This window comes from Curcuma longa, chromosome 15 (genome assembly GCF_044706935.1).
Source record: "Curcuma longa cultivar G26 ecotype Majalengka, Jawa Barat chromosome 15, ITB_CL_G26_1.1, whole genome shotgun sequence".
Taxonomy (NCBI): Eukaryota; Viridiplantae; Streptophyta; class Magnoliopsida; order Zingiberales; family Zingiberaceae; genus Curcuma; species Curcuma longa.
The window spans coordinates 9,824,026-9,837,472 of record NC_133875.1 but is presented as its reverse complement, the minus strand read 5'-3'; the positions used below and the strand labels follow the sequence as shown (position 1 = coordinate 9,837,472).

Genomic DNA, 13,447 nt, shown 5'->3' with positions numbered 1-13,447 from the left:
TGCAATCCTTGATCCTTGAGAAGTCCAAATCCGGTCAATTGGGTGAAATTCGGCAGCTAGATTTGGCACGATGGCGAGGGTTTCACCAGCAGCCAACTTTCCTATTTCTGCTTGTTCCGGCCATCCACAGCACAATCCGAAGCCGCGGTCCTTTGAGGGGTCCTTTGAGGATCGTGGAGCATCACGGAATCATCAACAAATCAATCAGAGCAAGAAGAAGCCACGTAATCCAGTTTTGCCAACTGAACTTATCTGCACAACACTCTGTTTTTGTTGGAGAGGGTTTCTTTGGCAATTCGGGCTGCTGGCAGTGAGCAAACCACACAGCGACCATTTTCTAGATTCCAGAGGAGTTATTGAAGCTACATTGTGATTCAACAGCTTGATAGACACCAAGTTGAGGAGAAGCAATGGAAAAGAGAAGGGTTGGATAAGTTTACCTGTTTTTGAAACTTCATTCTGATTTTTGTTTACTTTTGCTGTAATTCATTTCTGAATGTTTGTTTTGATCAAATTTCTATCTACAACTCTTGAATTACTATTATTTGGTTAATCCTTTAGCTGTTATTGTTGATTGATTTGTTTAGACGTTTTGTGAGCTTTGTTTTAAAACCTCCTGAACCTGCATTTCAACACACTGTGCAGTATCATTTGATACTGTTCAATATCAGTTTGTTAGGGTTTTACAGCTTAAGCATTGGTGTTGATGTTAGTTCAGTGAATTTGGTTAGCTAATTGTTTTATAGTTGTTTTAGCTTTGTTACAAACTTTCTTAAAATCTGAAATCACTGTTCCGTGCCACTACAATTCACTGTTCCGTATCAAGGAGAATGTAGGTCTCAGATTTTAAGTTTGTGGGTTAAGCTTTTATTGTTTGTGTTGGTGAATTGTAGTGATTAGTTAGATTACATATTTGTTTGATCTTTACAAGCTAGATTAGTTTCTTTAAACTCAATTTCTTGTCTTAGTATAGCTTTTCAATTTCCTAATTTCTTGCATTGCATTTCTAAGTTAGGGATAAGTCGGTTTTACTTGCAAGTGTCATTAATTCATTCCTGTTTTAATTTCTTTCATTTACATTTTAATTTGAAAACACCAAAACCCCATTTACATTTGAAAAATCCAAAAAGAACGACACGCGAGCTCGACTTAAACAATTTTCTATTAGCCCTTGAAAAAATACGACTCGAGGTCCCTATATTATATTTGTTTGTATTCTTCATGGATTTTCGATAATTAAATCAATTTGCAACCTTAATCATGACACATCAAATCTAGGGTTATCAATGACCATAGATTATGATGAGTGATTTTGATTGAACATTTGTTCATCTATTAAAAAACTTTTTTGTTTCAAATAGCTAAATACCGAAGATATATGAACCTTGTATGTTTAGATTTCCTTTGAATACTTGTCATTGATGAGATTAGGAGAATTAAATGATTAACAATGACTTCCAAGAATACTTGTCAATGATGAGAATAGGAGAATTAAATCATTAACAATGACTTCCAAGAATACATGTCAATGATGAGAATAGGAGAATTAAATGATTGACAATGACTTCCAAGTGTCTAAAAGCTCTTGAAGAATTTTTATATAGTTTTAGCCCTGCTATTCACTTATTTAACACATCTCCTCAACTAAACACTTGTCCAATCAATTGACCTATCAAATATTGATGCTATTGGACTCAAATGGTTATATTTAAGAGTGAACATTCAGTTAAAATTGAACCGATCAAATTAAATTTATTATAATCTAATTAATTAATATTTTTATTAATCGAATTGATAATTTTTATTATTAAAATAAAAAATTGAACCAATACAAAATTGATTAATTTAGTTGATAATTAAATTAATATTTAAAAAATATTAAAACTTTTTAATAAACCACATGTAGCTATGAAGGTAGACTAGGAAAGGGGATGAATTAATGCTCGACTAATTTTAAAAATGTGCTAATGGTAAAGAAGGTGGTAGCTAGTCCTTATGGGCATTTGGTTGGAGGTTATTATTAATAATGTTGATTATCTGTCTAAAATTATTAATGATAATCTTATTTGGTTCAAGTTATGATCGATTCCCAAGTAATACAATATTGACGCCACATCAGTAAATGAGTTATAACCTAAGAATGTGATTACCTTAGCAGCTTAAGATTTTCTACAATTTCGGAGGTTAACGAAAATTTTTTCATGATTACCGTTCGATTTTAAAACTCAGATAATTGAAATATATTATGAAATCTAATTAAAATCAAGTTAATTAATTTAATAAATTTTAATTTAAAATTTTATAAACTTTAAAAAAGATAATTTATTTTAAATTTTAAAAAATAAAATTAACGAATTATATTTATTAATTTAATGAATTATTTTATTAAAATAATTATTTTAATAAATTATTTTATTAAAATATATATAAATTTATGTTAAATTTTAAAAAATAAAATTAATAAATGATGTTTATTAATTTAATAAATTATTTTATTAAAATAATTATTTTAATGAATTATTTTATTAAAATAAAATTAATGAATTATATTTATTAATTTAATAAATTATTTTAACAAATATTTTTTTAATTATATTTTAATGAATTATATTTATTAAAATAATTATTTTATTAAAATAATTATTTTAATAAATTATTTTTTTATAAAATATATATATATATATATGTATTTTAAATTAAAAAAATAAAATTAATGAATTATATTATTAATTTAATAAATTATTTTATTAAAATAATTATTTTAATAAATTATTTTATTAAAAAATATATAAATTTATGTTAAATTTTAAAAAATAAAATTAATAAATGTTGTTTATTAATTTAATAAATTATTTTATTAAAAAAATTATTTTAATGATTATTTTAATAAATTATTTTATTAAAATAATTATTTTATTAAAATAATTTTTTTAATGAATTATTTATTTAAATATATAAATTTATTTTATATTAAAAAAATAAAATTAATGAATTATATTTATTAATTTAATAATTATTTTATTAAAATAATTATTTTAATTAATTATTTTATTAAAAAATATATAAATTTATGTTAAATTTTAAAAAATAAAATTAATAAATGATGTTTATTAATTTTAATAAATTATTTTATTAAAATAATTATTTTATTAAAATAAAATTATTTATTAATTTAATAAGTTATTTTATTAAAATAAAATTAATAAATTATATTTATTAATTTAATAAATTATCTTATTAAAATAATTATTTTAATAGATTATTATTTTAAATATATATAAATTTATTTTAAATTTTAAAAAATAAAATTAATAAATTATATTTATTAATTTAATAAATTATCTTATTAAAATAATTATTTTAATAAATTATTTTATTAAAAATATATAAATTTATTTTAAATTTTAAAAATTTTAAATAAATTATATTTTTTGATATATTATTAATTTATTATCATCATTAATATTATTAATTTAATTTAATAAAGATAATATAATAAATATTAAATTGATTATGTTTTATTCACTTCAAATAAATAAGTTGAATCAAATAATATTAAATTATATTTTATATCTCATAACTTTAATTATATGATTATCTGATAATTACATAATTAAGATTATATACGATAATTTGAACCAAAAGCACCATAAATGATAAAGAAATCAGGGGTGCTTTTGTAATAAACCACAAGTTCAGCCTCTTTGGACAAAAGGGACGTGCTTCATTCTGTTTGATTTTTTATTTCTAGAAAGAGCACCATAAATGATATGCAATATGAAAAAATGCAGTATGAAATCAACATGACACACTATATGCAATAAGTTTCACATCCATGCAGTGGAACCCATAACTATGCAAAGTATGTCATATTAGTTTCATGTTGTATTTTTTATCCTCTATATCATTTCTCTTCTAGAAAATGGTTATTCCATAGAAAAATAAAAGAGAAAAAGAACAAAGCGGGCCCGTGGATGGGCCGGCCATTACTGGACCCGGGCCCGTTGGATGGCGATACGAGAGCGTCAAATTGTTATGCCAGATAACATTTCTGCGAGCTGCCTGAACCCTAAACCCTCAGATATCATCCTCTCTCTCTCTCTCTCTCTGGTCGCCATGGCAGTCGCCGCCTTAGTTCGCAGCCAGCTCCGGCGCCAACTGCACCTTCGCGCCTTCTCCTCTTCTTCGGCGTCGTCCATCCTCAACCCTTCCGATCCTTCCGCCGTGCTCACCAGCAAACAGAAGTCTCGCGCCGCCCTCCGCCTCCTCAAGTCCGAAACTAATCCCTCGCGCATAGTGGATATCTGCCGTGCTGCGTCGCTCTGTCCCTCTGCTTCCCACCTCGACCGCCTCGCTCTCTCCGACGCCATCTCCGCCCTCGCCAAGTCCCAGTCCTTTACCGAAGTGCACTCGATCCTTGACTCCCTCCCTCCCGCCTCCCTCCCCCACGCCATTGTACTCTTTGGCCAAGCTGGCTTGCACGACGACGCCATCCGCGCTTTCGAGAAATCTCCCTCCGTCCGGACCCTGAACGCCCTACTCTTCGCCTGCATCGTCAGCCGCAGACACGAGGAAGTCAGCCGCATCTTCAGCGACTTCCCAGGCGCCCACGGCATTACCCCTAACATTGAAACCTACAACAATGTCATCAAGGCCTTCTCCGAGTCGGGCACCACCCGTTCATTCTATTCGGTACTTGACCAGATGTGCACTGCCGGCGTCAAGCCCGACACGACCACTTTCTGCAATGCCCTTGATGGTTTCTACAGGGAAAAGCGGTTTGACGAGGTCGATAAAGTGTTGGAGCTCATGAAGAAGCACGACTGTGACCATGGGCTCGGCATCTACAACTTGAGGATCCAGAGCCTCTGCAAGCTAAAGCGCACAAATGAGGCAAAGGAGCTCTTCAAGGAGATGAAAAAAAAGGGACCAAAACCGACTTGGATAACTTATAACCACTTGATATTTGGGTTTTGCAATGAAGGCCAATTGGAGGATGCCAAGAAGCTCTACCAGGAGATGAAGGGAGGAGGTCATGTTCCAATTAGTAAATGCCACTTCACTCTAATACACTTCTTGTGCAGAGGTGGGGATTTTGAGGCTGCGCTGTCTGTCTGCAAGGATTCTATGGCACATAACTGGATCCCAAATTTCTCAACCATGAAGATGCTTGTGAAAGGGCTCATTGGATCCTCAAAGGTGGAGGAGGCAAGGGATATAATGGAAAAGGTGAAAGAAAAGTTCCCAGGGAATGCAGATATGTGGAAAGAAGTGGAAGAGGCATTTCCAAAATAGTCTGAAAAATCATAGCGGTATGCATTGTTGGATTTTGTCTGCACGTTCCTTTTGTAGCCTAGATTGGATTTTATTTGATCAGTTTTTCATGTGTTGTTTGTTCATATACTTTTTGCCTTAGCTGTCATTCTCCTTCTTGATATGTTCTGTGTACTTGGCAATCAATTGAGAGGGGTTTATTACCGTTGAGGCTCCATTTGTTTAGCTCTTATAGATTTTTAATCATGTTGCTGTTTGGTCCATCGTTTATAAAGCCATATGTGATCTTTTAGGTGGAATTTGAAGTGGGCCACTCAACGGTCACATATGGTTTGTGATTTGTAGATTGCATATGTGACTGCATGTGCAGTGAAAAAAATAACTTATGAAGTTCATTTGGACCAATTTAGAGTAAAACAGATTGGTTTTAAGCCCTATGCTACTCTATTTGTTTGCTTATATATAATTTTTGTATTTCGTGTGAATTGCACTGACATATTTTTCTGCACAAGTATGGATCAGAGGTCTCACTAATATACATTATTGTATGTTAGTCATTTTTATCAATGTAAATATTTTTTAAATATGCTAATACTGGACTGGCCACATAACCGTCTTTACATTGTTAAATTTTTTTCTTTAGCAATCATTGACATTTCCTAAGGAACAAGAGTTCTGTCACCTTTTAGATCTGCATTTTTACATCTGGTTGCTTTTTTCCTTGTTTGCTTTTTTAACCTTGAATTTAATTAATGTCTATTTTGCCGGAGTTTGTGATGATTGAAAGAAATGTATTTTATGCCCGACTTCACAAATCATTTTACCATTATTTTATGGCCATAACATTCCATCAATTGACAAGTTGAATTGCTCAAGTATGACAAATTTGCAAGACAAGTCTCCAATACTAGACGTATAATACAAATACAGTATAATGATATTAGTGCCACTGTTTCTTAACAGATATATCTTTTACCAGGTTTCTCTTTATCGCTTTCTAGTTTCTATTGCTTTAGCAGAGACATTACCTGCATAAAGTTGATTGGTTTTGCTATGTCATGATTAATTAGCTGTCATTTTGGAACCTCTTTACCTTATTTGTTATCCTGATTCAAAGTGGTCAATCGGTAAGTCATGTATGGCATAACATGATTAGTGCCCTTTAATGTATAATAGCCAACAGAGTTTTTTTGCTTTCCTTAAGCATTATTAGAATTTATAATAGTCGTGTTATGTGTTAACTGCCACACAGGGTGTTATGCCGATCATGTATATAGTGAAAATAGTCCTCTTTGTTGAACAATACAATACAAGATTTACTGCTCAAATTAGTAACAGAACGAGAATCTCTCCTAGTATTTCTTGACGCTGTACGTGCTTCTTATCTAAAGGAAGAATGAAAATAGAGGATTGCATATGTGTCTCCCTATGCTACACAAACCAAATAGCTAGGATTATTTCTAGATGTTGCACGTGCTAGTTATCTAAAGGAAGAATGAAAATAGAGGTTTGTATATGCGACTCCCTATGCTACACAAACCATGGCAGAACGTAAGCATGAAGTTTGCCCCTTCTTTACCTAGAACCATTTGAGGACATGGCTATATTTGTGGTGGTGGGTCATTCTCAATAATGATGCGCTTTAGTCCATGCTCAAAATCTTCAAATGTTGTCCACATTGCTAGGCTCTTTTTTAAGGAAATTGTTCATCGTCATGGTTTTCCATTAACAATTATTTCTAATCTAGATGTGAAGCTCACAAGATACTTTTAGCAAACCTTATGGAATGTGAAGGTGATGCTTTCTTTTTCTTTCTGCTCTTAAACTAATGGTCAGATAGAGGTTGTCAATAGAAGTTTAGGTGACTTGTTTTATTGCCTGGTTGGAGAGTATGTTGCCACATGGGATCAAGATCTTCCTATAACTGAATTTGCATATAACAATTCTATAAATGGGTCCACTAGACATGATCCATTTGAAGTCCATTTGAAATTGTAACAGGTAGACCTCCTAGAAAATCAATCTGTGGTTCCTATCCCATTGGAGGCAAGATCAAGTGTTGAAGTTGATGTTTTTAGTAAACATATGCAAGATGTACATGATGATATGAGGTGAAAAATTGCTATGAAATGAAAAATATAAGATGCATGCTGATCTCAAAAGAATATTGAATTTGAGGTGGGGAATATGAATATGGTTCATATAAGGCTTGAACGATATCCAAAGGAGTTTTAAAAAATCACTTAAATAATGTTGCTCCTTACAAAATTTTGAAGGAAATAAGCTTTAATGCGTATGCCCCTTATCAACCAGCCGACATGGGTATTAGCAAACTATTCAACGTTGAGGATCTCACCTTATTTTGTGAATATGAAGATGCTATGACAAGTAATGAACCTAATACTCGTTTGTCATCAATTTAAACATAGAAAGAAAAAATTAAAGATGTAATGACCATCAGATTGTGTCAGAAAAGGAAGTTATCAACAATATCTTGTCATGACAATGGAAGACAACTCTTTTCTTGTCTGAATGTATATGGATTATTGATGGTGGATTAAACAGCTGAAGCTTTTAACTCATCTGAGATGAGTTTTTCTCACCCTGGGAGACTTGATGTTGACAAATGACAGCTTTCTCTGAAAGTCATTAGTGTAGAAATGAAGATTTCAAAGCCCAATTTTTAATTTGACATACTTTGAATAATGATGTGTCTATTTGGGAAATAATGTAAAAGTGTAGGTGAGTCAACATTGTCCCTTTGAGAAGTTGAAGAGTCAATCAAAAGAGCCTTTATTGGCTGCAAGAAATTCTAAGAGTTAGTCAAAATAAACTGTATGAATCATTTATGCTTTCTTTTTTCTTTTTGTATTTTATGAGTCAGTATAAATAAATATGTTTTTGCGGTATTACTGAAGTATGAAATGGAAGAGTGAAATTTTAAAGAAAATCCAAGCTTCTACATTTTGTCATATAATCTTCCTAAATAACGGTGTGATGGTTAGAGTTCTTTAGGTGTGATGCCTAAGTTTCTACAGTCCTATACATTTTAAAACTATATTTCTGCTTCAAACAATGAAGCCCTCTTCTTGTGCTGCATGACAACTGGAATCAAACTAAGAAGACCATTCAGTTTATTAAAGATTGTCATTAACTTTACCTTTTGAACATAACTTCTGTTGAAGATTGACACTATTTTATCATCCTCATCTTCGTCGGTCTTAAACTCTTAATTCTATTTTTTCTAATAACCTGAAGTCTGAACATAGATAATATCTGTGTTCCAACTTGAATAAGATTTAGAATGTTCATATTTCTCTTTCCTATGATACATTACCATACATTATTCTCCCCCTTAATTGTTTTCATACACTTTTCAGCCAGTAATGCATCAATACCTGGTCAGCTTCCACCTCGTGCAAATACTTGAAGTTGGGAACAGTAGTAATTTATAGATTGCTGTGGTACAAGCACTGGAGCTGTTGAACCTAGGCATTCATATGTTCAACTTTATCTCATAATTTGTGTAAGCGCCTATAAATGCATGATTAAGGTCTGGACTTCCAATGTTAGTTTCCCTTTTTGGAGAGGATGGTTGATCCAGTTCCCTCTTTACTAATTACTACACTGAGTGTGGAATAGATCATGAATCAAGGACTAGGAACTTATCTTCAGTTTTTATTTTCCTAGGGTTTCAGTAGAATGTGAATTTTCTTCTCTCTACTTTCAAAGTTGATCTTTTTATATTTGTATTGCATTTATCCACTCTAATCAGAGACTTGAACTTGCAGGAGCTCTTCCTACGGGATGGATGCACAAGCATAATTTGTTTCCCATATAATTTAGCATCCATTCATCTGCAAATCCTAACCCGTCAACGATGGATCATGAGCAGCTACTGTGATCTTGTTTTGATGTTAATTGTAATGGTGTTGCATTTTCCCCCCTTTTCTTTTTCGTTAGCCTGTTGAACACAACAATAATCGAATTTTCTCAATTATTGCAAGGGGAAGAAGAAGGTTCTGAGCTTTGAACAGGTTCCTTTTTCATATACTGCAATTTACATTGACGTTTCTCTCCGAAGCGAGACGCAAACAAAAGAAACAAACAGGAAGTGGCTGAAATTTTAGCTTTACAATATTCCAATCCACGAAGGAGGGGCAGAAAGATGGAGTCTTGTTTGGTTCTTCTTCCTGCAACCACAAACACATAGTTTCCATTAGCGGAAGAAATGGGGAGTGCTGTTCTTCTCTAGATTTCTTTACTCGAAGCATTATGAAATTTGTGTGGAAAGATGTGATCTTTAGCGAGAACGAAGACCAGTAATGTTTATGGCTGCTCTGCAGATTCTGCTGCACCAAGTCCTTGACCGCTTTTTTCTCCTCGCTCATTCCCTCGTCGGTGTCCGGCTAGGCCGAGACAGCCGTGCACTGCGGCGCCGACACCGACGAGATGCAGCAGCTGCTGACTTCTTCCAACGCCCCCTTCCTTTGGGAGCGGTTAGGATCGCTAGTAGCCGCGATGCGCATTCTGCACGACCTGGGTGCCCTAGAGGTTGGAGCCGTAGCCCGGTGCTGCACGGATTCTGTCTTTCCCTCTTCCTTTCTGCAATTTCCTTTTCTTGCCCTTTTTTTTTTCTTCCTCTCCTCTTATTCATATTGAATTTTTACTGATTCCTCCTGTATCCATCTCAGACAGTTTTTTTCCAAGACTACCTTATCATAGATAATATTCATCTGGAGCTACTATGATGATATACGAGGAAGCGCATCTTTCCACGATGCACATTACAGGTGGATCTTTAGAAGGTCTTTGACTTTGTTCATTAGGATTTTCTACAAGATGTTTTTACATCGTTGCATTTCCTCGCCATTTTTATCACATGGATCCAAGAATGTGTTACTATGATATCCTTCTCGGTAGTGATAAATGGCAATTTGCATGACTTCTTTCGAAGCGGTCGGGGCCTATGACAGGGTAACCCACAATCCCCCTACCTGTTTGGACTCTACATAGAGTACTTGTCACGTTCCATAGTACGGCACACTATCTGATTAGACTTTTACTTCAATCCCATGTGTGAGCCTCTGGGCTAGTAGATCTAATCTATGCAGATGATCTATTATTGCTATCCCGTGGGGATGTGTCGTTTGTTATTCAGTTAGTTGATTGTCTGCGACAGTTTTCTCGGATGGCAGGCCTCACGACCAATCTAGTCAAGTCGAGCATCTACATAGCAAGGATTGATACCACCACCAGAGCTTGTTTACTAGACATTACAGGCTTTCAGGTGGGAAAGATGCTTTCAGATACCTGAGGATCCCCATAGTCTCCCAGAAATTGTGGATCTTGGACTACACCATTCTTTTGGATGCCTTAGCTAGGAGAGTCACATCTTGGCCCAAGGCTATTCTATTATATGCAGGGAAGGCGTAGCTGATAGCCTCGGTCCTCCAGGATGTGGAGTGTTATTAGATGTCCACGTTGCCCATTCCTAGTGGAGTCATAGACTACATTCATGGGATTTGCAGGTCATTCATGTGGACCACACAACGTCTACTTATTACATGGGCTGAGCTTTGTCGGTCGAAGAGTGAGGGTGGTATTGGCTTGAGGAATTTATGAGCTTGGAACCTAACCTTATTGGCCAAGATTTTATGGTGCATCTAGGATAGGTCGGATGCACTGTGGATTAGAAGGATACACCACACATATCTGCAGTAGATAGGGATATGAGAGTGGACAGCTCCCATGGTAATTCGTCGCTTATTAAGCAGCTCTTGCATATCCGAGACAGTATCCTAGTGACAACGGGCAGTCCAGCAGTGGTAGGGCAGCTCCTATCAGCCTGTCAGCAGCGACAGGGAGGCGTTTGGTGGGCTTATGATTACTTCAGAGACACCAGGCCATGACAGCCATAGGCCAGGACGGTTTGGCAGTGATCCATCCAGCCGAGTCATGCCTTCACACTATGGCTTTTAGCCCACGGGAGACTGTCAGTACGTGTTAGACAGGACAACTGATAACCCTAGAATTGATATGTCACAATTAGGGTTTCAAATTGATTTAATTATCGAAACCCCATAAGGAATGCAAAACAAACGAATTATAGGGGTCTCGAGTCGTATTTTTCCTAGAATTTTCACGTTGAGGAACACGATGAACAGTAGGCGCAGCCACTATTCATCGCGTTCTGTTTCTTCTTTTATCCCAGCTGTTGATGAACAGATCTGAGCCGTTGATTCCTGATCCAATGGAGAAAAGCTTGGTTTTGGGGTTTAAGAAGACTTAGGGTTTGTGGAGTATGGTGGGTCTAGATCGGGCTTGAGTTGGGTCTTGTCTTCAATGTGGACTCGATCAATTTGGGCAAACTTGGCTCAATTCGATCACGATTGAGCTCAATCTTAGTTCAATTTGAGCCCTACAATCGATCAAACTCAATTAATGTAAAATTAGCTATTAAATCACAGAAATTATAATCAAACCTCCAATTATGCAATATATCGCAAATATAATCAAATCGATTCATTAAGTAATTTATTTTCATGTAAGAACCAAAAATGAATCGATAAAGTGCATAAAAATCTTAACTCATCAACTACCTACCAGATCGATGCTGCACATTTTATCGATAGGAGGAGGAGACCTTGGAGCACGTCTTCTTCCACTGTGACACCACTAGCCGCCTATGGGGACGGATTCTAGCATGGTTGTGCATGCGCCCAACGATGACCATGTATCGGAGCACGCTGAGGACCTTTTGGCGCCAGTACAGGAGGGCCTCCATCACCACTATGGTATGCCACATTGCATTAGCGACGCTGGTACATCATATTTGGGGTGCGTGGAATCACAGCATGCACGAGGAGAGGAGACTGGATGAGGAGGCACTTATTTGAAGAGTCCAAACACATGTCTACAGGGTGCTTGGCATCTACACGGATCGTGAGCTACGGCAGGAGTAGTATATATTGGGGCATGCAATATTTTGGGACTCTCTTTGCACACATGTGTTTGATTGGATCTTAAACTCAAATATTGAATGTTCGCAATACAATTCATAGCATGAGAGAATTTGTGATTGGATCACAACTAGTAAGCATCTCTACATGTGCAATTATGAATGATTGAAACTACCCCTAGTCAAAGAATTGATGAGTACAGACGTCATCGATTCTGTTGAGACTAGCATATTTTGAACTTCTTGGTTAGCCAAGCAGCTGATCTCGTTGGCTGGAGACATTGGATGTTGAGAGTTAAACATGAATGCTGGTTAAAGGTAATCAGTTCATTGGAGTGACTTGCTTTGAGACTTCATATGCTTCGATATATATGCTAATGAAGATCTCAGTGCAGCTTAAATGCGAGTTTCCTTTGACTTGTGGTATTCAAGTCACCTTAGTCATAGAGACTTATACTTTGACATCTTAAGCAAGCATCTCCAAGGAGGTGTGCACCCGAGATTATCAGGTATAAGTCGAAGTGCCCGAAGGTGTTTGAATAGCCCATAGAGGATTCACCGCTCCTTGGAAAAGGAGACGTATACCCTGCGACCGCTTGTTACTAAAAGTCTTTGGCCAAAGAATTACATTCCAAGAGTACGGTACTCTTGGACACATGTACAAGTAACTTAAATCCACAAGACAAGAAAGTAACTTGGGCTAGGTGTAACATAATCAGCCTAATGGTGATCGACACATAGATCATGTCATAAGCCAAACAGGTATAAGATGGTGAAAGGAATGAGACATGATTCACTGTAGCTGTCGAAGGGTTTAGAAGATGTTCTGGAATCAATCGTTGATTTTTCGATCAATTGGGGATCATGATATACTATTAGTTGCCACTCATGATCGTTCTGTAATTAATGGTTAATTACGGACGACCAATATAACCGAGAACCTATTGGGTCACACACACAACAAGTTCTCCGAAGGACTTTAAATGAATTTGAGAATTAGATTCTCAGAATGAGAGAAATAAAGTCTGATTAGATTAGAAAACGAACAAAATGATGAAATTTATCTTATAAAGTTGAAATGAACGAAATTGATTTCGTTCAAATTAGAGGTCGTTTGGTTAGTAAACCAAATGATTCAATTTTGAACCAAAATTGAACCAACTTGGTTTGGTTCATGATGGAAGAGATTTTGGCAAAACGGATGCGATGAGA

The 13,447-nt window shown here is 35.3% G+C and overlaps 1 protein-coding gene across 1 annotated transcript; it reads left to right on the top strand.

Annotated features, from left to right (window-relative positions):
• Positions 1-4,082: 4,082 nt before the first annotated feature.
• Positions 4,083-9,280, top strand: LOC141846595 (pentatricopeptide repeat-containing protein At1g11630, mitochondrial-like). Its single transcript, XM_074734632.1, has 2 exons — positions 4,083-5,312; positions 9,066-9,280. The coding sequence occupies exon 1, from the start codon at positions 4,117-4,119 to the stop codon at positions 5,293-5,295; it is 1,179 nt and encodes a 392-aa protein (XP_074590733.1). The 5' UTR covers positions 4,083-4,116; the 3' UTR covers positions 5,296-5,312; positions 9,066-9,280.
• Positions 9,281-13,447: the final 4,167 nt, after the last annotated feature.